The sequence below is a fragment of the Bos grunniens genome, chromosome 22 (assembly GCF_055505025.1).
Source record: "Bos grunniens cultivar Pamir isolate PY7600 chromosome 22, Bosgru_T2T1.0, whole genome shotgun sequence".
In the NCBI taxonomy this organism is placed as follows: Eukaryota; Metazoa; Chordata; class Mammalia; order Artiodactyla; family Bovidae; genus Bos; species Bos grunniens.
In genome coordinates this window covers 36,290,582-36,318,014 of record NC_141186.1, presented here as the reverse complement: position 1 = coordinate 36,318,014, position 27,433 = coordinate 36,290,582, and the positions used below count along the sequence as shown (strand labels likewise).

General features: G+C 39.5%; 1 protein-coding gene across 48 annotated transcripts in view; it reads right to left on the bottom strand.

The window, feature by feature from the left end:
* Positions 1-27,433, bottom strand: part of MAGI1 (membrane associated guanylate kinase, WW and PDZ domain containing 1) — a 645,902-nt gene that overhangs the window by 81,329 nt on the left and 537,140 nt on the right. For 19 of the 48 annotated variants that reach the window (XM_086366992.1, XM_086366969.1, XM_086366972.1 and 16 more), the window contains 5 exons: positions 19,802-19,884; positions 15,857-15,892; positions 10,272-10,329; positions 8,352-8,461; positions 5,540-5,632 (listed from right to left, as the gene is read on the bottom strand). In XM_086366992.1, the coding sequence (XP_086223118.1) occupies positions 5,540-5,632; positions 8,352-8,461; positions 10,272-10,329; positions 15,857-15,892; positions 19,802-19,884 (380 nt within the window). Of the gene's footprint in view, positions 1-5,539; positions 5,633-8,351; positions 8,462-10,271; positions 10,330-15,856; positions 15,896-19,801; positions 19,885-27,433 lie in introns of all 48 variants that reach the window. The other 29 variants (XM_086366991.1, XM_086366968.1, XM_086366993.1 and 26 more) reach the window with 2 other exon arrangements.

Genomic DNA, 27,433 nt, shown 5'->3' with positions numbered 1-27,433 from the left:
AGTTATAAGGGAATTCCCAGACCCTTTAGTGTAAGGAGGGGGCTAGGGTTCACTGTGTGTCAGCACAAAGATCAAAAGAAAATATAACAGAAGGATGACATTGGTGTCCACTGTCTGACACAGATCCTTGGTCTTGTTTCATGTAGTTTGATAGCAACTGATCTGCTATGAGGCCCTTCAAAAAAAAAAATGGAGTGGGTCTTTGCTTTGTGTCTTTTGTTTTGTTACAGATTATATTTTCTACTATGGCTTCCAGTGTATTGTTTTGAGTTTGGCTCCCATTTGTAGAGTCAATTACACAATAACTTTTCAAAGAGAAAACTCATTCTGAAAATAAACAGATGATACCAGGAGACATAGTATGGTCACAAAGAATAACTCATATAAATAAAAAATGGAGAATCATGGGACTTCCCTGTTTGTCCACTGGTTAGGAGGTCTTCCCTGTGGCTCAGTTGGTAAAGAGTCTGCCTGCAATGCAGGAGACCCGGGTTCAATCCCTGGGTCGGGAAGATCCCCTGGAGAAGGAAATGACAACCCACTCCAGTATTCTTGTCGTGGGGAATCCCATGGATGGAGGAGCCTGGTGGACTACAGTCCACAGGGTCACCAAGAGCCAGAAACAACTGAGTGACTAATACACACTCTCTAAGACTTCACCTTCCAGTGCAGGGGCCTGGGTTCATCCCGCATGCCCGGGTGTCTGGGAAGATTGTACACGCCCCAGCACAACTAAGCCTGTGCACCACAACGGCTGAGACCATGCAACAAATCACTGAAGCCTGAACAACCTAGAGCCCGTGCTCCAGGACAGGAGACACCACCACAATCAGGAGCCCACAAATCGCAACTAGAGAGCAGGCCCCCGCTCGATGCAATGCGAGAAAGCCCATGCACATCAACGAAGATCCAGCACAACCAAAAATAAATAAATAAATAAACAGAGCATCGCTATTTTAAAAATTAAAAGGAGTCACTATTTTGAATTGAATTCTAAATTCAACTGATTTTTCCTGTCCATTTGCATCGTTTAACAATTTGTGAAATAGCCTAGGTATGTCCAAAATCAGTTGTCTCATTAAAAATAAATTAACACATATACAGCTAAATAGCTTCTAAACATTTAGTGAATTCTCTTGACAACATTCACAAACAACATTTTATACACAAACCCAATATTTTATTTTGAGTTTGGGCCTTTCTCTGTAATTGAGAAGCTCAATTGAATTTTCCTGATTATTTCAAAGTAGTGAACATCATTCTGGGCTCAGACTCTTTCAGCTCTCCTATTATACTTCCTGTCTCCTGCCCTTGACACAGCTTCCCCATATGCCCTATTACTTTACTACCAAATATGCTATCCAAAAAAAGGAGAAAAGAATCTCCATGTCTCCATATACCCCTGCACTAGGAGGCTGGCACACAGGAAGGCAAGTTATTTTTGGTTAGCTACATCTAAAAGGTCTTTTTAAAAAGGTCTCTGGGAACACATACAATTTTTAATTGCACATTTCAAAAGTCTCTGGCTCTTAAGAAGGCTTTTTTAAATTGCCTGGAGTCACAGGTCTGCTCACTAACCTCCTCCCCTCTACTGTAGTCCCAAGGCTGGCTGGAAGCACGACAAACTACAGTCTTGTCACCATGGCAAGACCGAGTTGGATTCACCATGTGAAGGCAAAGCACCAGGGAAGGGATGTCAAGCGCAGTCAGGGATTGTACTGAAAGAGTTGCCATGGCAATGACTAGATGGAAAATTGAGAACCATTCAGATAACCCCCGAATTTCCCTTTATGGGATATGCGAATAACAGCTATTCTTGAAGCAGAGGCTACTAGGGAAAGCTTTAAGGAAAACACATATTTCACTTAGGCAAAGACATCAATAACCATCAACTTTTCAGTGAGACACTCTCTGACCCCTTATTAAATACTGCAATATCTCCTCCAGCATTCACAATCCCCCCTACCTGCTTTATTATTGATCTCAGCATTTATCCTACATGGGATACAGCTTACTCACTGATTGGGAGTTTTTTCTCCCTCTCCCCCATACCCCACTGCAGGAGAGGCACAGCACATGCTCACACGTACAACACTAGAACCAACTCCACAAGGATTCCTGATTGCATGTCCAGAGTGTAAATAAAACATGGCCTGTTTCATTGTGTGTGCTCCAAAAATGTGTGTTGAATGAACGAATAAGAACACAAAGAAATGAAATTTAACGTGTCTTTGAGAAGGCTGCAAGAGGTGGCTGGGTGTGTAAGTTTTTCACCCTGATTATAGCAAAGTTAGAAAATGTAAAAATCTGGCAGTTTATCTAAATGAATATTTTAAAAAGCCATTAGCATATTTTGAGTTGAGAATGCTTTCAGCTTAAAAGAGACATGAAGAGGACTTTGAAATTACACACTGACTTTCTGTTTCAACATTTAACTAGGGAGGGAAGATCAGAGGGTTCCACATTTATGCACATTTTATTACGTTTTATGTACAGGTAGGTCATCAGTTACTGTAGCTTTGGAGAAGTGCTTTTCTATATACAAGCAGTGGAATGAGGAGCTCTCTGCTGCAGCCTGGTGGCACATGTAATTTTCTAAGACAGGCTAATCTGCTGACTAGTCACCAGTTGTAAGATCTGGTGAGGTGGAAGGATCACCTGGGTAGCTTTTTTTTTATGTATTCATTTCTAGGGCCTGCCCTGGATTCACTGAATCTGGAACTTCTGGGTCTTGGCCCAAAAACATCTACTCATGAACAACCTGTAGCTGCCTGCTTCTCCGCCAAGATGGCACTATTCTTGGAACTAGTGTGTGAATACCATAGAACAGTGTTGCCCCAGAGTACTTCCTGTGACACAGGAAATGCTCGGTATCTATACTATCCAATACAGCAGCCGCTAGTCAAAAACGAGGCTTTCCTGACCCCTTGAAATGTGGCCAGTGGAAACAAGAAACTAACTTTTTTATTTTTTAAAACTGGAATTAACTTGAATTTAAAAGGTAACATGTACCCAGTAGCATCCAAACTGAATGGCATACATTAAGACGATGAGGTATCCCACAAAAAAAAAAAAAAAAAAACCACACAACAAAAAGGTTTAAGTCAGAAGTTAAACTGTTCCTAAGGACACCCAGGGTTCAAATCTGTGCTCTACTACTTCCTGGCTGTGTGTGAATTACTAAACCTCTCTCTGCCTGAGTGTCGGGTGTATAAGTGGAGATAATGAGGGTACTAACCTCACTATTTACATGACAGCTGTAAGAAGGAACGGTGACAGACAACATAGCTGAAGTGCTCAAGGAGGTGCCTGATGCATAAAAAGAGGTTATCAATGTAGGTTATTATTTTGTTGATGGTGGTGGTGAAATGGGTAGGGTGAAGGGGTAGCTGCAAAATCTCTGAGCATAAAGCTGGAAGCTAGAGAGACTTCCCAAGAGCAAATCTCTTTAAAGTTAACATTTTCTGAGTTTGAGAAGGATACTCTCTTGATCAGAGGAAAGTTCAGTTGAGCAATGAACTTGGCAAAATTAATACCAAACAAATCTAACCCTATTAGCTACACAGCTTCTTCCTGAGAGTACTGTCAGGAACACAGACCAGGATGCTTAACAGGTACATAGGGAACTCAGAGTTGTAACCTATGGTGATAAAGCCCAACTTAATGTTTCTTACAACTGTAGCTTGGAGTCAGAGAGTATGGATTTAAACTGGCTTCTATGGTATTGGTTATACTTTGAAGATTACGATTATGCTTGAAAGACAACAATCAATACAGAGACTATAGAGTAGAAAGTTTTAAGAATAGACTATTTCCCACAGGGAGTTCAGTGAGCCTCTCCCAAACTCCAACCACTAGGGAACCCAAGAAGATTAAAGAAGAAAGGGGAGGGGGGGAAAGAAAGAGAAGAATCTGAAATAAAGTTCCTCATACAGATCAATACTGTCTGGACTCTTAACTCAGTTGGTGCACAAAGCATTTGACACTCAGAATCTGAAACTTTAAAGCTCTAATTTATTTAATCTCTAAGACAATCCTTTAAGGAAGCCAGGCTGTTTATCATGGATGTACATACGTTATTTCACACAATAATAAATTTAGCAGAGAGGATGAGATCTAGTTCAGGATATCCTACAGTGGAAAAACAAAACAAAACAAAACACAGTTTCATACCTCCATGGGATTTAAAGTCTGAAGAGGAAACTTGCTAAATAACTGAACTCAAATGAACACTAATTACCAACTGTTAAATTCTATAAATGAGAAGTTTGACATGGGAAGAGTGAATAGGACAGAATCCAACAAAAACCTTAGATGAGCAGAAGTTGGCAAAGCAAAGAGTGGGAGGAAAAGACAGCTGCAAACAGAGAACAGCATATGCAAAGACCCTAATGTGGTCCACAGTTTCAAGGATTCAAGGAATTAACAAGAGGTTCAAGGAACTGAAAAGTTAGTGTAGTTAACTTACCATGAGAGAAAGAAAGAAGACAACATGAAGTTGAAGAAGGAATTTTATACTTTAAAAATACAGAGGAGACCACAATCCTGTTGATATTAATTTATATATCATTATCTTCTATGTTTTGTCTGTATTAAAAACATTACCACCATTAAATGGTATCAAACTATTTTATACAAGTTGATATTAACACTAATCTCATGATAATATCAGCTAAAAGGGAAATAATTTTTCTTATAAAAAAATGGAGGAATGAAAATTAGGGAAAAGGGGTATCTTCCCTATCTTTTAATATCTAACACATTTATATCTTTAAAAATGTAGAGAGAAGAAAAGACAAATTTTACAGCTTTTTATTGGTTCTGTAACATACTCCCCAACACTATTAAATATGATGTTTATTCTATTTTTTTATCTAAAAGAAAAAAGCTAAAGAAAAAAATCCCCAAATCTTTTCTATCCTTTAAAAGTAATGAGGCCTGAAAGTAGCAAGATTCTGAGCTTCCAATTTTCTGTAATGAAGCTCAGTAGGGATGCATACTGTTTGTGAATGTAAATAAGTGAGAGCCAATGAAACGTTGGAATACATGCATAAATGCCCAAACTGCAACAAGAACAGAGGTTAGAGTGTAAAACACAGTAATATCAAACCATTTTACATTTACAAGAAAATCTTACTCAAAAGCAAATACATTGACTAGAATCTTACAACATGCAGTGCTGAATTTTCAATGTATCTTATTTAACACAGTATTAAATGTGTGTGTCTTCTAAATTTAGGGTTCACAACTCAACATGATTTTGCATACCACCATCCCCCCACTCCCAGCAGCATTTGGCAATATCTGGAGACAGCTTTGTTTGTCACATTGGGGGAGGGTTTCTCCTGGCATTGAGTGGGTAGAGGCTGGGAACATTGCTCATTCCCTACCATATATACAGGTCAGCCCCACAACAAAGAACTATCTTGGAACAATCCTTTGCAAAGGTCTGGGAATTATCAGATTTCATTTTTTAAAGTTTCTTGAAAAAAATTAAACTTTTGAGTCAAACTAGGATGCAATTATAAAAACACTTTACCCTGAAGTGGAGCTTCTCTGGCTGGCTCCGGATTACTTGGGGGGTGGTTTGGAATAGCAGGAGGCACAAGCGATGAATGATCTTCTGTCCATTCTACAATGAAAACAAGAAACAGTTTACTGTTTTCCTTCCAATCACTGGTCACCTTACTCAGGATTCACCACCTTCTTCATTACAAAACTACCCAAACCAATAAAACCAGAAGCAGAGAGCTTCACTTGAAAAGAAATTGGTATCTGATGCTATTCTATGTAGGGCTTCCCAGGTGGCGCTAGTGGTAAAGAACCCCCCTGCCAATGCAGGAGACATAAGAGATAGATGTGGGTTCGATCCCTGGATCAGGAAGATCCCCTAGAGAAGGGCACTGGCAACCTGCTCCAGCGTTCCTGTGTGGAGAATCCCATGGACAGAGGAGCCTGGCGGGCTACAGCCCATATGGCTGCACAGAGTAGGACACCACTTAGCACACCTACTCTGTGTTAAGGTCCCTCCCTGTGTGTGTGTGCGTTTTTGTGTCTTTCTCCTAAGACCTCTGAGGACAGAACTAAAACCAATAAAAATACAACCAATAATATCTCCAGTTCTCTCTGGCTGCAGAGTTCAAAGTGAGATCAAGTAAAAAAATATCAGAAAAGATATACAGTAAACTAAAGCAGGCCCAATAAGGCAGAAACTTCTATAATTCATCTGAGACTTGGCTGGGCAGCTGAAGTCTGCTTGGCTGGGGCAGTAAAGGTAGGTTTCAGGAGTTTGGTAAGGTGCTGTCCCCTATCATCTCTAAAACCCGAGGGGGACCCATTACAAAAACCCCCGAGTCCTAACTAGTCTAAGTTTACGAACTAAGGGTAGTCTCGTTCACTTTGAAGACCAAGAAATAACTCACTGCGAATGAATCTTAAGAATCATTAAGATTCATTTGTGAGTTTATGTACACAGTCAACTGTGTACATATAGTCAATTTTATACTCATTTTTCAATTGTACATTCTCATTCCCCAAATTCATAAAAATATTTTTTAAAATTTTTAAATAGAAAAGAGATTAAGGTAGAAAGGAGAACTTCTCAATAGCTGAGGGCGCGCGCGCACACACACACACACACACACACACACACAAACACACTCTCTAAAATACAGCCTATGGCCGTGGTTGGCAAACTATGGCTTACAGGCCAAATTGGCCCCCATGCCTATTTCTATCAAGCTTGCAAGTCAAGAACGGCTTTCACACATTTCTAAATGATTCAGAAGAATATTTTGTTGACACATAAATTACATGACACTCAAATTTCAGGGTTCAGTGTTTCAGCCACATACATTTGTTTACAGTCTATAACATATTTCATACCATAAAGGCAGAGATGAGTAGCTGTAATAGATGCTGTAAGAATAGAAAAGCCTAAAGTGTTTATTATCTGGTCATTTACAAAAAAGTTTGCCAACTTCCATGCTATGGTCTGTATTTATTAAGTTCAATATGATAATAAGAGAAGTACTGAATTTTATATTCATATAAAAGGAGCAGTAAACCTAATATTTTTAAAGACTGCAATGAAAAATGAAGAACAATCTAAGCATCTGCTAATACACAGATGGCTAAATGAAGTAAAGAGATTCATAAAAGGAATATTATGCAGTCATTAAAAATCCCAAGGTAAATCTATATTAAGCATCCTTGAAAAGGTGCAAGAGATATATTTAACTGAGAAAAATAGGCCAGAAAACTAATATGTATGTAAATACAGAATGTATTCATATACATAAATTATGACCTGGTGTTTGTTAAAATCTGCATATTTGTATATCTCCAGAAAATTTCTGCACATTGCTTATTGCTGAGAATAGAATGGGAGCCAGCAGGGAGATGCAAATGTTCTCCACTTCTGAACTGTTCATGTTTTTGTGAAGAGCACGAAGTAACTTTTAATTTTTTGAGAGCCCCGAAAATTACCAGCTTTGTCTGATGCCTGCTGCTGCTGCTGCTAAGTCGCTCCAGTAGTGTCCAACTCTGTGCGACCCCAGAGACGGCAGCCCACCAGGCTCCCCTGTCCCCGGGATTCTCCAGGCAAGAACACTGGAGTGGGTTGCCATTTCCTTCTCCAATGCATGAAAGTGAAAAGTCAAAGTGAAGTCGCTCGGTCGTGTCTGACTCCTAGTGACCCCATGGACTGCAGCCTACCAGGCTCCTCCGTCCATGGGATTTTCCAGGCAAGAGTACTGGAGTGGGGTGCCATTGCCTTCTCCGTCCCTGATGCCTACATGCCTACAATTAAAAGTTAGTTCCATACCCTGCACATCTTCTTAAAGTGCTAGCAGTGGTTTGGATTTAGATATAGGACACGACTGAGCGACTTCACTTTCACTTTTCACTTTCATGCACTGGAGGAGGAAATGGCAACCCACTCCAGCATTCTTGCCTGGAGAATACCAGGGATGGTGGGGCCTGGTGGGCTGCCGTCTATGGGGTCGCACAGAGTCGGACACGACTGAAGTGACTTAGCAGCAGCAGCTGTGCAAAAGCTCCCGGGGACAAGGGAATTCTGTCACCATCAGAAATGTTCTCCAATCTAACAACAGCCCCTTTCTAAATCCGAGTGGAGATTGGGTGCTTTTAAACTGGGCCCCCCACTTTAGCTGTCTGGGTTCAGGGTGTGGACTCTAGCAGAGGTTCTGCATCACTCCCCACGCTTCCAGGACATTGAGTTCCTAGCACCACACAGGACATGATCCTCGTGGCCTCTTCTGACCACACGGGGGTGTCAGTGCCCAGGCTTTGCCTGGAGCTTCTGGCCCACAGATAGAGGGAAAGCCAACCTTCTGGCTGCTGTTGCTGTTGCTGTTGTTGTTGTTGCTGCTGCTCCAGCTGCTTCTTCCGTTTGGCTTCTAGAACTGGGTTCTCATATTGTGTCTTCCTGTTGATGTGGCTGGAACAGAAGGCATATTGCACTCAGTTAGGAAACATTTTGTCCCACAAGCAAAATGCCAATCAGGCCAAGTTCCCTTGATTGGACCTGAGCAAAGCAGGTGGTTGAGCATTTTGTGTCAAAAAGCACAGTTAGGAAGACACAATAAAAATAAAAATGAATGGTTTCCACACATTGACTGCTTATCTGTACCAAGTATTGTACAACCAGTTTTACATGTGATTTATTTTAAAAATCTCCAGTAAATGCCAAGATGAAGGTCCTATTTTTATTGTTATTTTGTGGATAAGGAAAATAAGTTTCTGAGCAGTTAAGTAACAGTTGACCTAACAAAACAGAGCTAGTCAGCACTAAGGAGGCTTCAAGCTCAGCATGGTCAGCTCTCAAGTCCCAGGACTGTAAACACCGACTCTCCCAAATGTCCAAAGAATCACGTGACAAAGGACGTTTCTTTAATTCAACAAGAAGTCAGTTACAGAATTATTTTAAAATGGAGCTGAAAGTGGATATGTGGTGTTGTCTGTAACATGTAGTGCCAGAAACTGCGTGTAACTTTCTACAATACAGTTCATGCAACCATAAGCACCCTGCCCCCCAAAGATCAAGTTAAAAGAAGGACTATACCAACATCTGTCAACTATTTTGATCAATAGGCATGGAGTCAGGATTCAAAGTACAAGCCCTAGGCAAAAAGATTCCATCCAAATGCAGCTAACCTAAGCAAATGTGATGTGTTCAAAGTGACAAAGACCCAGATACTTCAGATGGCTCCAAAATGAATAAGGGCAAGGAAACATAAAAATACACACACATACGTTACAAATATATATATGAATCCAAAGCACTTTTTTTTTTGGCCATTCTTATTCAGTGTATATATATGTAGGCTCCCCTGTTGGCTCAGCAGTAAAGAATTCGTCTGCCAATGCAGGAGACCTGGGCTTGATCCCTGGGTCAAAAAGATCCCCTGGAGAAGGACATGGCAACCGACACCACTATTCTTGCCTGGGAAATCCCATGGACAGAGGAGCCTGGCAGGTTACAGTCCATGCGGACACAAAAGAGTCAGACACAACTGAGAAACTAAGCAACGATTACGATATATGTATATATTCACATATTACATCAACACATATATATACAGGCCTACACATATTTTTTACCTCATCAAAATCATATTTCATAAGAAGTTTAGAAATATTCCTACTCTGTGATTATTTAGAACTCAAAATACTGTTTTCAAGCCAGGCTTTATTTTTTAACAGTTTCCCTGGAAGCTCAGCTGCTAAAGAATCCACCTGCAATGCGGGAGACCTGGGTTCGATCCCTGGGTTGGGAAGATCCCCTGGAGAAGGAAACGGCTACCTTCTGGTACTGGAGAATTTAGAAAGTTTAAATGAATAAGTAATCACTGAGAATCTCAGACCTGAGCAAAACAGGGCAAAACAATAGGCAAAGCTGATGCTCTTCCTGAAGATAAACAACTCATACTCATATGGTCTATTGAGTAGTTGCTTTTCGCATTCATTCAAATAATACCTATTATTAAGTACCTGCCATAGACCAGGACTATGTTTGGCTCTGGCAATACCGTAGTAAACAGAAGACATGTTGCCCTCAGGGATTTTATTCTATATCATCATCAGATTTGCTGAATATTTTCTTATTCATTATTTTTTTCATTATAAGATTAATATAATGCTACTATTAGTACTTGTTTTTACCTTATCACAATGGCAAATTCTATTCAGCATAAATGTATATAATTACAGAAGAATGCAAACTAAAATGTGTCTTAATAGGCACTTACTCTACATAGTAGATACCATAGACAGGGTCTTCAATCTTTTCCCAACCAGCAGGCAGTTCTGAAAAATAAAAGAACATTCAGAGCAAGAAGAAGATATTCCTGAAGAGCCTAGAGATTTTCAACAACCAACTTAGGCAAAAAAAAAAAAAAAAGTCATAAAAATACTGTCTTAAGTCCAAATAAAAATACTGTCTAAAGTTCAATTAAAAAGTGAGCATTATATTATCAGTGTTTTTCCACACAAAGAACAATTCTTTACTGATATTTTGTATAAGCAAAGGAAACTTAATATAATGCAGTCTTAGGTGCCTTCATTCTAAATCAACTATTAAACTAGATTTTAATGAAAATATATTTAAATTTTGCCTTGAATGCCTGGTTCCCATCCTAAATATCTGCAGTGTTCTCATTCTATTGCTAGACTGCCTTACCACACAAGCAAAAATGGCTGAAAATAAATGTTCTTTTTCATTTTCAATGCAAGTCCCATTTTTGCTCTCCCTAGAATACATTAAAACTTGCATCTAATTTTCTCCTTGTTCCTAATTAAAATGCTACCAAGTAAATAAAAATGCCCACCTGGAGTTGAGTTCTTGAGTTGTACACACCTATCACTCAACTGGCTACATCTGGACAGGCCCAAATCTTCACCAGGCTGTGCCTATGAAAGCAGAAACATCGGTCCTGCTCTCCCAAAACTCTCCACATAACTGGGTATACTTCATTCCTTTAAATGCTGGTGGTAAAATGGTGCTGGGGAATATGCATGCCTTTCGGAAAACTCCTCTGTGCTCCACTGAACTTCACTTCATAAAGTTTCATATCGAAAGTTGCAACTCCGTTAACGAGGTAACAGAGGGTTCTGTCATAACAAGAGCTTTTTTCCAAAAGCCCACTGCACCAGATGACCCTGTGAAAGAGCAGCTACGTGGTATTTTGTGTCACTAAACAATTTTTCAGGCAGAGCTGCAATTCTCAACTTAATTTCAAAGCCACTCTGCTCTGTGTGTAGTTGAGGCAAGGTGGTATAGAACACTGTACTCCAAAGTGAACCTTTATTCCTAGAAGGACACGTTAGGACTGACTTGAACTGAACATTACACTTGATTGAAAAACAAGACTTTAAAAAACAATCCATGATTTTGTGGTCACCATTTGAAAATAGTGACCATTTCATCAGGGCTTAGGTTTTCCATAAGACACAAACAGTTCTACACTAAAATGGAGTCGTGCATGCACACACACACATGTGCAGACACAGATACACAGACACACACACACACACACACACACAGGCTAATTACTCAAAGTTTACATTTTGCTCAGATTTGGCTGCACATCAAGAGACATTAATTTTATGGGTTTTGCTCCACATGTTATTTGTTTGCAAACAGAGACATGTTTTCCCCTCCCCCTTTCTTTACAGGCGTGGGGAACACTTAGCAGGTTCTAAAGAAGTCTGAATACTGGGAGACACAGCTACTAAAATGCAAGGCAGGTCCAATGTGCAGATGTTGACACAACTTGGCTTTTTTATACGCAGTGTCTTGTGAAGTGATGCGAATCAAATGCCTGGGAAGTGGTTTCCCCTTACAATGCTGGAAATTACCATTTAAATGAAAATGAACCAGGAAAAATATTTCCAAAGAGCTGGGAAATCTGAAGATTAGAAAAATGCAAATTGGTGCCCAGGCATATGTTTGTGCTGGCACAGGGCAGAAGAGTGAGTGGGTATTAGGGGACTGACTGCACCTTGTTTAATGAATCAAACTTCTTTTCAAATTCGGCAGCCTTAATGTATGACCTAGGGACTTCACTGGCAGTCCAGTGGTTAAGACTTTGTCTCCCAGTGCAGAGGGTCCGAGTTCTATCCCTGGTGGTTGGGGAGCTAAGATCCCATAAGACTCTGAGCCAAAAAACCAAAACATAAAAAAGAGAAGCAACATTGTAACAAATTCAACAAAGACTCTTTTTTAAAAAATGGTCCACATTTGGGGAAAGAAAAAAAAAAACTTAAAAAGATATATATGGCCTGATCATCTTTGGCTAACATAGGGAAAAAATTAAGAATTCGATCCATTCCATTACTTGTCAAACATTTGTTGAGTGCCTACTCAAACATTTGTTGAGTGCCTGAGGGTGTGCTAGACACCAAGGACACAGAGATAATTACAAGGGCACCGTTTGGGCAGACAATTCAAATATGGCACAGGGAGTGCTCTAATGGAGGTCCAAGAGGGCTTCAAGAAGAGAAGCCACCCTTGACTTAGCCGTGTCACCTACTCGACAACTTACATACTAGGGTTGAGACACGACGTTGGCCAACTGGTACTTGGACATTTGCTCTTCTGGGACAGATTAACAAACTCCAAAAATGGTCCAGCTTTTCAAGATAAAGCTCATTTAACATTGAAAAGATAGATCTCTCACTTCCAATGTGGTGATTAACTTAATAATAGGAATTCATTTCTGAAAGCTTAAAATAGAAATTGGTCATCGATTTAAAACAGGATGCTTGTCTTGCAGTGTGCCATTTGGGTCTAAAAAGTTGAAAATGGGAGAAAATACTGAAGCCTAAAAAATGATGACATTAAAATTTTTTCTTACTCTAAAGTTACTTAAGAGAGCCACGCCCTCGTGTCTAACAACTGTCAGACCTCAGACCAGTCTGGACAAGATATGACTGAGACTGAAGGTGGCGAAGATCCTTTTGGGGTTGTCCAGATCTAAGGTATGAACCTTAGCCATACTCTTTTCTATCTGCCTCATGTTCAGCTACTTACTAACATCTTGAAACCACACCTTTCCCCTAGATTTACCTTGAAGGTCAAATGTAGATTAAATAAGGTTTGAAAACCTTTTACATAGCACCTGGCACCTAAGCTTAGCTAATGGCAATTGTAAGAAAGGCCAAAAGGAGCAGGACAGATCCACGTGGCCTGTTAGCTTGCTGTTCCTACCACTAAAAAATTCACGCTGTACTAATCATCACCATGGAAGCGAATATGGAGCAGACTAATGTTCCCAGAGTTTTGTCAACACACAGATTAAAAGTCATGTTCACAAACAGAGATAAATTTCTAAACTGTGATTCAGTGTTGGCTGAGAGGGGACCTCACTTCTCTGTCTCTGCCTCCTAACTGGCTGCAGCACATGAATACTCTGTAATTCAAAAAGAAGCCTGTCCAAGTGCTTTTTGATTCTGGGGAGTTTACTACAGAAGATGTGATAAATTCTACAAACCCAAAGTGCATAATGGAGCTACCGATTCAGCACAAACAACAGAGCTCAGAAATGACAACTCTGTAAGCAAATGATCTGGGTCCAATACTCAAGCCCACAACCCCTACTTCTCAGATGCAGATTATAGAGAGGGTGTCCTTGTCACATCTAGAATCATATTTTCCAATGAAAACCTTGACAGTTGCTATTGTCTGAAATTAGGATCCTCTTATTAAGAAAATGGGCAGTGAGCTTGTCAAAAGAACCTGAAGTGAATGCAAGGAAAAAGTGTGTGTGTGTATGTACACCACTCTTTATACAGAGGACACAGACAGACAAAAACCAGGGAGTCCTATCTCTACACACAAGGACACATTTGGGCCAACTCTGTAGTACACATGTTGCTCTCCTGTCCCACATTAGACACAAAAAGTATCACAAGGAAGAAGAAAAATGTCCAACAGGGAAGAACTGGTTAATAAATCAGAAAATTGGCAAAAACAATATGTGATCACAGGGACAAATACATAGTAAGATACAATATCATTAAGTTTTCTCTTAAGCCCCATAGGAGCTCGTCTTTACAGGTTAGGAATAGGAAGCTAAGAGAAGGTGAATGACTTCCCCAAGGTGACAGAGTCAGTAGGTGGGAGAGCCCAGAAATGAAGCCAGGCAATGTGCCTTGACCCCTGAGACAGCTTCTGCTTTACCAAACCATCTCCCAGAACTGTGGCTCTGAACATGAAAAGGGATACTATGCAGCCAGTAACACTTACTTTGCAGTCTTTAACAGCACAGGAATGTTTCCACAATGTTACAGGTATACAAAAAAGAGGACAATTGATTTTTCCCTAAAAATGTCAACATTCAAGCTTCCAAGAAGCAAATAGGCTGTGCCCCTGTGCACAGTGGAATTATCTCACCAGCCAGCTACACATGGTGGTGGGCGCTCACACACATTAGTCAGGCAGCCAGGGGCTACAGTCCATGGAGTTGCAGAGAGTCAGACACGACTGAGCACACACACAGAGTAGTTTAAACTGGTTCCACGAAGGACTGAGGCGCTCATTTTTCATCTGGAAAACCTAGTTCTGTCTTTTTCAACAATAATTAATATCACTAGATTAATATATTTTTTAACTTACAAAATGAGTTTCAAATTGTTCTATTACACAGGCTGAATCTCAAATCATTCCTACCACAATGACAACTTACTGTATGTCTTTAAAAATATATCTTTCAACAGTTATTGACCACTGTTGACATATCCACCAAAAACAACAGGATACGTTCCAAACATTAACAAAGATAGAGCAAAATTCTATTATATCCTGAGCCAACCATGATAAATCATCTTTATTTAGATAATAAAACATCAAACTGAACAAAACCCAATAATCTGTATTAAATATTTATATTATCAGTTTTTAAGGCAAACTTAAAAATGCTAGCCTGATTGAATAATCTCAGGACAGTTCTATTCATACTGATGTTAAATAATCTTGTTTTAAAAATATATTATTGTCAATTTTCAATCAGCCAAGGCTTTCAAGTGCAATTTAGCCAAAACTTGTGCTTTCCCATCTATCGTTTCATACATGCATCAGATGGAAAGCAAACTAATTTTTATACCGTTCAAAGATGAACATTAAACGTTTAACTTACCAGGGAACATAATTCAATATGTTCCAACAGCAAAGATAAAAGAGTTTGGCATGATCAACTAATGTAAATTATTCCCAAACTGCAAGAACTCAGAGTAGTCAGACTTGATTTCTACTGACATACACATTCGAAGGACAATAACACAGAAACCAGCATCTGGTTTTCAAGCCATTCACTACAGTTACAAACTCAACAAGTAGCCTGTGACTAACAATATTACACTAGGACTTAGCAACCATTCAGTTTATCAGTGGAACTGTTGTACTGCTGTTACTCTCCCTAAGATCTTTCAATTAGTCTGGTAGATTTTTGTTTGTTTTGCTTTTCTATATTCCCCATGGAGAAAACCACTCATACCAAATAAATAATTGAGACTGAGATAGACTATAGGAGAGTTCAGGGGACATGGCAAGCATCTATCCCTCGGTTTTTTCTTAATCCTTAATTTACGAGAGTACTGATCTGCTAACTCTCATTCTAGCCCCAATTCCCTCAGACATTTTCTTTGTAGACACAATTTATTACAACTCTGTATGATGTCTGCAGTCAGACACATGAGTTGTATACGACTGACCTTTCGTGGCTAAGCCGGAATGAAAATCGTAATTGAAGAAGTTCAAATTAAAGAAACAGAGGGATTAAGCAAGTCACTGGAAACCAAAGCACCAGAGCAAGTCATGCAGGCTGGGAGGGTTTACCTAGTTCACTGTCCAGCTCCTCCGTATGGATCCCTTCTTCTCCAAAGGAATAGCAGGAATGAGACAGAAAAGAGAGAAAGAAAAATTCAGACACCAGCACCAAGGAAAGAAACTCCCTTCAAGAAAAACAGCAAACACATCACTTTATTTTGTCCTTACCTGCATTGTGGCTATTTCACTGGCTTGGCTACTCAACTCGAGACCTCAGTGTAAATCACTAAACGGGAAGAGCTGATATTGGCAACATAATTACATGGCTCATTTCCTTGCAAGTCAAAATAAGGTTTGATTGGTTGTAAAAGATGACAAACACCTTTGCGGTTTTTGGTGTTCTTACGTGGGAAGTCACTTATTACAGACCTTATTTCGAGCAAACAAAGCTGCTAGACCTTTCAATATTAGTCCTTTTAATCCTTCTATGATCCTCTAATCTGTGAGGCAATTATACTCACAATTAAAAAATTACTTAACCTATAAGTAATATTACTGCCTGAAAAACGGAAGGTGAGGTCAAACTGAGAACAAAGATTCTAAGATAAGCTATACTTTTATCTTTCAAAAGCAGTTAGAAAAATGAACTATGTCAGGATGATATACATCGGGGGGTGAGGCTTGAAGGCTGCCCCGAAAGGACGATTGGGAAGCAGAGTTTACTTTGTGTAAGATTTCTAAGTCAAGCAGCTCAGAAATATTAGAATGAAAATGTTCTCTGTAATTTCAATAAGCAAAACAAGTCAAGATCCTTTTCACTCCTGACCACCTCTTGCTGTCAGTAAAACATTTTGTGATAACTGCAAAGAGAATATAGGACACCCATACAACAAGTCACTTCATACACAGTTATGGTTGTCCCCTCCACCATGAGCTAAACAAGCACGGGATCAAGGCAGCTTTCACTACTACAGCGCTCAGTGCCCACTGGAGCCCTGGATATATAACAGGCACCAAATATTTCTCAAATGGATGAATAAACAAACAAACAAATGAATCGATTATTGACTTTAGTCACCAACTGCCAACAATAAGATAATAAGGTGGACACTGGCACTGTTCCCTAAGAAGGGAATCTTAGTTACATAAAATCTTTCATGAAAATCCTCATTAGGATATTATTTAAAATATCTTTTGGGGCACTCATTCATTCCCTTAAAAATTCTTTAACGAGATTTACTATGTGCAAGTCCCTGAGCCGTCATCTGAACGTTATGTAAAATTTAAGGAAAAGACTTAGAGTGAAAAATGGCTAGAATTCAAGCTCGGCTAGAGTGGGGCTTCTCGTTTATTGTGTTCAATGATGCAACTGACATTCCCAGAATGCACGTGACATACAAAAAGCATTCAACAATTATTCGTGGAATGTAAGAGCATTCTAAGAAGGGAGAACTGCACATCTAACTATCACAGAGCAGGAACTCAATACGGACTGGGGGTGATGGACAGAATGTGCGATGGAACTAGAGTCAGACAAGCTTAGAGGCTGAACCACAGAGAACTTGGAAAGACAAGCTTTGAACCTGGCATTCACTGAACAGACCAGAGAGCTACAGCATTAAACAGGGCTTGAGTCAGTGGTGATAACACAAACACATTTTAACAGACTGCTCTGAATACAGTGCAAGAAGGAGAGTGGGCAAGAGTGTGGGTCGAAGATCGGCATGACCTTGACTAGGATGGTATACATGGTGAGGAAAATGGAGAATGAATTCCAGAGACACCAGGGAGGCAAGGTGAACTCAGCTGGTAGTACTGACAGGGAATACTTTTAGAAGACCACATTTGGGTTGATGGGCATCATTAGTTGGGTTTTAATCAAAATGAATGTAAACTCTCTTTAGGACAAAAAGCATTATTAAATATTACAATACTGGCCCAGAGCTCACAAGCAAGGGAGAAATCTAATGGAACTACTAAAACACAGAAATCACAACAAGGGTTATACACTGAATATCAAAATCCCAAATTAGTTTCTGCTTTTTTGAGACAGGAAAAAGATAACAGAACATTTTTTATATAATGTTATACTGTTACATTCAACATGCATATGACCTCTAGAGAGCAGAAAGAAACACAGCAACAGTATTGCAAAAGAACAATGTGATTCTTGTGACCTGATATAAACAACACAAGACGGTTTTGTGGTAATTGGCAGGAGAAAAGGCAGATGTGGGAATGGATACTTGCCACTGTGGTAGACTCTGCCTGTATATACTAAAACCATTTGTGGTTTTACAGGCACACGGACATACATATAATTTCTACCAGAAAAAGAACATATGAATTCTAACGGTGAAGCGACCATCACTAAGTGAACTGCACTGGATATGAATACATACTTGCTCCAAAGGGAATAATGCTCACACCAGTGACATGAACTCTAAGAATTAAAAATTATTAGAATGGCTAAAAAGAAAATTCAGTAATTGTATCAAAATTGTATCATTTTTCTCAGTAAAAGCTATTGGAGTCTTCTATTATCTATCAAATTATACTAACAGGCATTTTCATACATTCCCAGTATAATTATAATGGATAGTGAAACTGAAGATCTGATGGTAATAAGAGGGCCTAAAACAGTTTCAAAATCTCAGGCATCAAATGAAGATTACATTCTGTTCCAAGAAGTTTTATGGTTGGATGTATTTTATGTTCTTATCTTTGAAAACTGGTCACTTCTGTATCACATGTTTAAGAGAATATGTGAATGATCATGATAGCCCATTATCCTTAAGCATGCGAAATAATGCATTTGCCCATGCCTGTTCCTTTTCTTCTTTACGACTAAGCAATCAGAATAAAATGGGTCTCTCAGTTATGCCTCCTCAGTCAGAAGGATTTGTATTTCCACTTGAAGTTACTCAGATAAACATGAACACACAATTCTATGTTCATTTCATGCAATCTTACAATCCACATATATCCTGTAGTTTAAAGCTTTCACAGGATCATACTTTACTGGCTTATATTTTCAAACAAATATAAAGTTTATACAGGCAATAATTCTGCCCCATAGAATAATAAAGTTTCACTAACTTACAGTAAAATGTATATTCAATAATTATACTACTAATTCAAATGCCAGGAATAAATAATGAGTAGTAAATCACGCCATTTCCCTTTTAATTTGTCCGTGTCAAAGAGCAATTTTGGTAAAACAGGACAAATCAAAAGGGAACACACTTGTTCAACCTTAATTTCTTCTTCACTTTTGCAAAAGTAACTAGAAATTCCAAAGCCTTGAATTAGACTTTATTGACAGCTGAACCTTTTTTCTTTAAATTAACAGGAAGAGTGGGGCTAAGGGTAACACCTCAGCCTCTTTTGTGGAAGAATGTACTTTCTCATATTTAAGATACACTCTAAGCCACACAGAGATTCCCAAACATAATAAGATCTGCTTTCTTAATGCTAAACCTGGAGAAACACTCAAATTATGAAGCATGAACACTTCAAGAAAAGTTTCTAATATTTTTTTCTCTAATACTGTCACAATATATGATTACAGTTCAGTAGGTAAGTGACCAAAGCATTTTTGGGTTCTAAATTCGTAGAGACTTTCTAGAGTTTTCTCCAAGTTCCTGAAGGGCTTCGGTTGCATCCACATCTGAATCCTTCCTGGCTGTGCTGCAGCTCTGTCTCTAAGAGAGAGCTGAGTACGTCTTTATGTTTAAACAAACTGTTCTTCTAAAACAATTGTAGAGATTTCTCTCCTGCTTTTGAAAACCATAATGCACTTACTAGAAACTGGATTACCTTTCAAAAACTCTTTGTTAGAAACCTGGCTGACCTTGCTACGACTCTGCACTTCCACTGCAAGGGGCACAGGTTCAATCTGGTTGGTGAACTAAGATCCCACATGCCATACAGTACAGGAAAAGGATAAAAAATAAAATAAAATTTGCATGTGTGAACAACCCCACTTAAACCCAGACTTTCTTAGCCCCTTACCATCATCTTCACACTCCTCCAGAGGCTTCTGCTGCTTGTTCAGGCACCGAGGGTCTAACCAAGATGTTGTTTTTGTATTGTGGCTGAAATTCAGAAACAAGAAATACGTTTGAAAGGGTGGGGGGGGCGTGGAATGTAAAAACTCAATGACAAAAGATTTAAACAGTCTTGAATATTTACTCTTCACTAAAGCAAAGATACTGTCAACAGTCAACTGAGGGCAAAAGAGAGCCCTGGAATAAGAAGCTTGGAGAGGCTGGACATGAAACCCTACTTCCTTCAGGAGGGTCGAGCCCAACCAGAGAAGTGTTTCAATAGACACCGTTTTCCTTCGATCAAGAGACAGATGATAGGCAAATGACTGGGCTGATTGACCTGAAGTAGATTTGGGACAAAATTCTGCTTGAGCAACCAGTCCATTCTATGCAAACTAAACAAGAGGATCAAAGAGCTACAAGTCCAACAGTTCAAGCTGCAAACCAAAAATGAAACACAGAAAAAAAATTTTTTTTCCGCAAGTGTAGGTATGAAGTCTTAAGTTTCAGTTCAGTTTAGTTTAGTTCAGTTGCTCAGTCGTGTCCGACTCCTTGCGACCCCATGAATCGCAGCATGCTAGGCCTCCCTGTCCATCACCAACTCCCGGAGTTCACTCAGACTCACGTCCATCGAGTCAGTGATGCCATCCAGCCACCTCATCCTCTGTCGTCCCCTTCTCCTCCTGCCCCCAATCCCTCCCAGCATCAGAGTCGTTTCCAATGAGTCAACTCTTCGCATGAGGTGGCCAAAGTACTGGACTTCCAGCTTTAGCATCATTCCTTCCAAAGAAATCCCAGGGCTGATCTCCTTCAGAATGGACTGGCTGGATCTCTTTGCAGTCCAAGGGGTTCTCAAGAGTCTTCTCCAACACCACAGTTCAAAAGCATCAGTTCTTTGGCGCTCAGCCTTCTTCACAGTCTAACTCTCACATCCATATATGACCACAGGAAAAACCATAGCCTTGACTAGACAGACCTTTGTTGACAAAGCAATGTCTCTGCTTTTCAATATGCTATCTAAGTTGGACATAACTTTCCTTCCAAGGAGTAATGTTGAAAAAACTGTCACAGTTTTTAATTCTAATTCAAATCTTATTAATTGATGGGAAAAACTTAAGGCTTAAGTGAGAAACAGAATATGCAAAAGCCTACAAACATTGTCTAAAATGTGTTCAAATAAAATAAAACAAATGAAAGGTAATACAGTTACAAGTATCTCAACCAACAATACTTACTTGTCTATGTAGAACAATCCGAATCTAATCTGTCCTAATTTTGCCAATCATGCATACTTTTGCAGGCATGTTAAGAATTTGGGGGTTTTATCCTCAGAACAAGGAGAACTTTCTGAAGGTTTTAAGCACCAGTGTAGGTGGGGAGTGCAGAAGAAACTGGAGGGTATATTTGGGAAGGGTATGTGGAGAATATACAAGACTAGTGCTCAGAACAGTTTGGACCTGGAGATGAAGGAAGAGAAATAACTGGCTCAGAGAACAGGGTATAACCCAGGGCCTGGCTGAGATGCCTGCAGGAAAGCCTGGGCAGAGACAGAGCTCTTGGGAGATGGGGTCCAATAAGCAAAGAAAGCTGAAGGGGAAGAGAGAGGGAGCTGGGGAACCATTATCTTTATCATGAAGCAGGACCTCTAGAATAACCAAAAGCCCAATTAAAACTATCTAAACCTGCTTTGTCATTTACATATAAATTACAATTTACTTAATCCTTACCAAGAGCCCTGTGAGAGGAGTATCATTAGTATTAAAATGATGACTCCCTATTTTACACATGAGAAAACTGAGGACAGAGATGTGAAGAAACCTGCAAAGGACACCCTGCTGACACACGGAATCAAATCCAAGGAGTCCCACACTAGAAACCATGGTCTGTGCTAATCTTACAAATAAGAGAGCAAAAATGGAGAATGACGGGAGGGAATATTAGGTGTGATATTTTAAAAAAACACTAGTATCTCAAGATAATTGTAGATTCACATGCAGTTGTAAAGAATGAACAAAGAGAGAGCCTACATTCACCTTACCAAGATACCACCAAAGGTAACATCTTGCAGAACTATAGTACAAAGTCACAACTGGGATACTAACAGCCAGTCAATATATGGAAGGCTTCCATCATCACAGGATCCCTCATGTCGCCCTTTGATAGCCACACTCGGTTCCCTTCCAACCCTTACCTACAAAAAACCCACTGTTAATCCCTGCTGCTGCTAAGTCACTTCAGTCGTGTCCGATTCTGTGCGACCCCACAGAAGGCAGCCAACCAGGCTCCTCCATTCCTGGGATTCTCCAGGCAAGAACACTGGAGTGGGTTGCCATTTTCTTCTCCATGGCGACCTCTAATCTGTTCTCCATTTCCGTACTTTTGTCATAACAAAAATGTTATATAAATGAAATCATATGGTATAGAATCTTTGGGGATTTGCATTTTTCATTCAGCATAACTCTCCTCAAGATTGTTGCATACATCAGTAACTGTTTTTATTGTCAGCAGTGTTTCATGGCATGAATGTACTACAGTTTAACCACTGAAGGACACCTGAGTGGCTTCTAGCTTTGGGTTATTTAGAAGAAAACCTATTATAAACAGGCTTTCCTGGTGGCTCAGCTGATAAAGAATCCACCTGCAATGTGGGGGACCTGGGTTCGACCCCTGGTTGGGAAGATCCCCTGGAGAAGGGAAAGACATCCACTGGATCATAGAAAAAGCAAGAGAATTCCAGAAAAAAACATCTACTTCTGCTTCACTGACTATGCTAAAGCCTTTGACTGTGTGGATCACAACAAACTGCGGAAAATTCTTAAAGAGATGGGAATACCAGACCACCTAACCTGCCTCCTGTAAAATCTGTATGCAGGTCAAGAAGCAACAATTAGAACTGGACATGGAACAATGGACTGGTTTCAAATTGGGAAAGGAGTAAGTCAAGGATATATAGTGTCACCCTGCTTATTTAACTTATATGCAGAGAACATTATGTGAAATGCCGGGCTGGATGAAGCACAAGCTGGAATCAAGATTGCTGCGAGAAATATCAATAACCTCAGACATGCAAATGACGCCACCCTTATGGCAGAAAGCAATGAGGAACTAAAGAGCCTCTTGATGAAGGTGAAATAGGAGAGTGAAAAAGCTGGCTTAAAACTCAACAAGCCAAAAAACAAAGATCATGGCATCCGGTCCCATCACTTCATGGCAAACAGATGCAGAAACAATGGAAACAGTGAGAGACGTTATTTTCTTGGGCTCCAAAATCACAGAAGAGAGTGACTGCAGCCATGAAATTAAAAGACACTTGCTCTTTGAAAGAAAAGCTATGACTAACCTAAACAGCATATTAAAAAGCAGAGACATTGCTTTACCAACAAAGGTTCATCTAGTCAAAGCTATTGTTTTTCCAGTAATCATGTATGGATGTGTGAGTTGGACCATAAAGAAAGCTGAGCACCAAAGAATTGATGCTTTTGAACTGTGGTGTTGGAGAAGACTCTTAAGAGTCCCTTGAATTGCAAAGAGATCAAACCAGTCAATTCTAAAGGAAATCAATCCTGAGTATTCATTGGAAGGACTAATACTGAAGCTCCAATACTTTGGCCACCTGATGTGAAGAACTGACTCACTGGAAAAGACCCTGTTGCTGGGAAAGACTAAAGGCAGGAGGAGAAGGGACGACAGAGGATAAGACGGTTGGATGGCATCACCGACTCGATGGACACAAGTTTGAGCAAGCACTAGGAGTTGGTGATGGACAGGGAAGCCTGGTGTGTTACATGCAGTTCACGGGGTTGCAAAGAGTCGGACATAACGGAGTGACTGAACTGACTACTATAAACATCTATGCACAAGCTTTTATGTGAATGTAAGTGTTCACTTGGGCTTCCTAGATGGCTCAGAGGTAAAGAATCTGCCTGTCAATGCAGGAGACACAAGTATGATTTTTAGGTTGGAAAAATCCCCTGGAGAAGGAAATGCCAACCCACTCCAGTATTCGTGCCTGGAAAATCCCACAGACAGAGGAGCCTGGCAGGCTACAGTTCATGGGGTTGCAAAAGAGTCCTACACAACTTGGTGATTAAACAACCACAACGAAGTATTCTCTTCTCTGGAGAAATGTGCAATGGCTGGGTTCTATGCTAATTGAAATGTTTAGTTTAAAAAAGTGCCAAACTGCTTTTTGGAATACCACAGAATTTTACATACCCACCAGCAATGTGTTAGTGATACAGCTTCTCTGCATCTTTACCATCATTTAGTGTTTTTTAGTTCATTCTCTAATTGGATTTTTTTTTCTTTTTACTGTTGAGTTTTGAGAGTGGTTCAGATGGTAAAAGCGTCTGCCTACAATGCGGGAGACCTGAGTTAGATCCCTGGGTCAGGAAGATCCCCTGGAGAAGGAAATGCCGACCCACTTGAGTACTCTTGCCTGGAAAATCCCATGGACAGAGAAGCCTAGTAGGCTACAATCCATGGGGTTACAAAGAGTCAGACACAACTGAGTGACTTCACTTTTACATATTCTAGATACCAGTCCATTTTGAGATACAAGCTTTATAAATATGTTTTCCCTGTGTATAGATTGTCCTTTCATTTACTGACCAGTCTTTGCAAAGTGAAATTTTTTCATTTTGATAAAGCTGTGTTGACCAATTATTCCTTTTAGGATTATGCTTTTGATGTCACATCTGAGAACCCTTTACCTATTACTAGGTCTCAAAGAATTTCTATTTTTCTTCCCCTTAAAAATTCTATTACTTTACATTTTATACTTTATGATGATTTGAGTTTTTTTTTTTTAATAAGGCAAGAGGTCTAGTTTCAGGTTAATTTATTTGCCTTTGGCTGTAGAGCTGCTTAGAGTACCATTTTATTGAAAAGGTTACCTTCCGTGCATTGAACTGCTTTTGCATTCTCTACTGAAAGTTGGACACATTTGTGGGTCTGTTTGTGCGTTCCTTTGATCTATGGGTCTTTTTCTTTATCAGTAGCATTCAACCTTTACGACAGTAGATTTATAATAAGCCTGATATTGGGTAGACCGATTACTATGACTTTATTCTCCTTTTCAAAACTGTTTTAACTAGTCTAGTTCCTTTTCCTTTCGATAATAAATTTTAGAATAAACTTGTCAATACTAACAAAATGCCTCACTGAGATTTTTGACAGGATTTATATTAAACCTGTACACACATTTGGGGATAACTGACATCTTTACTATACCAATTCTGAGTCTTTCAATCCATGAATAGAGTAGGTCTCTCAATTTACTTAAACTTTCATTTATTTCTTTCATCAGCATTTTGTAGTTTACAGAATACAAATACTGTACATATTTCATTATATTTATACCTAATTGATTTTTTAAAGTAAATGTAAATTATATTTTATTTTGAATTTTGTTATCTGCTTGTTCATTGTTAGTATATAGATATACCATGGATATTTGTATGATTAGCTTCTATCTTGCTGAACTCATTTATTCTAGAACTTCTTATATATTTCTGGTGATTTTCCAGTTAGACAACCAGTCTATGTACCTTTTATTTCCTTTCATGAGGGTTTTGTTTTTTGGTGTCCGTTTGTTGGTGTTTCTGGATTACTGGCTTCTATAGCTCTAAATCTGGGATATATGAGGTAAAAAGAAAATTCAGGGAATTTATGACTTGTCATTTCTGTGATCCCAAGTTCTCTAGCCAATCTGCATTATTTTTATTTCCTTTTCAAGTCTTCTTATGTTCATTTCCTATACAATATCCAGGGTCTGCAAGTTTATGCTTAATTTTTAATGTTCCAGTATTTCTTAGATTTCCCATAAAACTGTAGAGCTAACATAGACTTACATGTGTATAAGTAAAACAAGGTAGATCTGAGTCTATAGAAATTTAACTTGCTATTCGATGTAAGACAGTCTAAGATGAAGTTTTCAGGACGCGGGACACTGGAAAACTCATCAAACAGGATACACTGCTGTTGTTTAGTTGCTCAGTTGTATCTGACTCTTTAGTGACCCCATGGATTGTAGCCTGCCAGGCTCCTCTGTCCATGGAATTTCCCAGGCAAGAATACTGGAGTGGGTCGCTATTTCCTTTTACAGGGGATTTTCCCAACCCAGGGGTTGAACCTACATATCCTTCATTGGCAGGTGGAGTCTGTAACACTGAGCCATGAGGGAAGCCCAAATGGTGTGCATCTAATAATTTAATGTGTATGGAATTGGGCTGCTGCAGACCAAATCACAGAGTTGTCATCATAAGCTATACTTTTGCATAAATTTTCTATTAAACAACAGACAAAAGATTGGCCTCAGTTCAGTTCAGTTGCTCAGTCGTGTCTGGTTCTTTGCGACCCCATGAATTGCAGCACGCCAGGCCTCCCTGTCCATCACCATCTCCTGGATTTCACTCAAGCTCATGTCCATCGAGTTGGTGATGCCATCCAGCCATCTCATCCTCTGTCGTCCCCTTCTCCCCCTGCCCCCAATCCCTCCCAGCGTCAGGGTCTTTTCCAATGAGTCAATTCGCATGAGGTGGCCAAAGTACAGGAGTTTCAGCTTTAGCATCATTCCTTCCAAAGAACACCCAGGGCTGATCTCCTTTAGAATGGACTGGTTGGATCTCCTTGCAGTCCAAGGGACTCTCAAGAGTCTTCTCCAACACCACAATTCAAAAGCATCAATTCTTCAGCACTCAGCTTTCTTCACACTCCAACTCTAGCACTGATTAAAAGCTAAACTAGGTTATAAAAAGTAAGCAAATCAGCATACTCTCCTCTAAAGAACTCAAAGTCTTGGATCTTCATTAACTATTTTTACTAACCACAGTCTTCACTAACCCTCAAAATAACCAATTTTTTTTTTCAAATTTATCAAGTCAGTCTTGAGCAAAACTATTAACACATTCTTTTCCAAAAGTTTGAGTTTCACATATTACTGTATTAGGAATTCCTCTGTTATTATTTTCCTTTGCTCCATACAATTCTTCCTTACTAACAGACATAATTTAAAGGACAACTTCTCACAAAAGCTAAGTACAAAATTCTAAGCTTATAGCTGACATCAGTTTTCATAACATTTACGTTTCTCTGTAATAACCACATGATGAAGATAAACATGGTAACAGTAACAATAATACTCACTAATTGGCACAAGCCCAAGTTTTATATCCCTTATCTCATCTAACTCTCACGAAAATCTGACAGGGTAGGCGTGATCAATAACACTCATGTCCTTCTACAGATAAGGAAAACTGAGATGCGGAGAGGCAAACTCAAGGTCACACAGATAATGAACTTTGGGGAGTTCTTAACCACTGTACTTTCCTAAATCCAAGGCAAAGACTTCACTGTCCACCCATGTCTTCAACAAGCATTTGTTATTAACATGAAGACACAAATGTGGACTGGCATCTCCTTCAGGCTGGAAAATAACCCAGGAGCAATAGCTCACTCATCTCTGATTTCCTAGGTTAGTTCTGAGAAAGGATGTTTTGAGACCCAAGCCTTCTCCCTTATTCCCAAATCTTTAAGAAAATTGTACTTTCTTATCCTTGCTGATTTTTCTGATTACAGAATGTATGCTGGAATATCT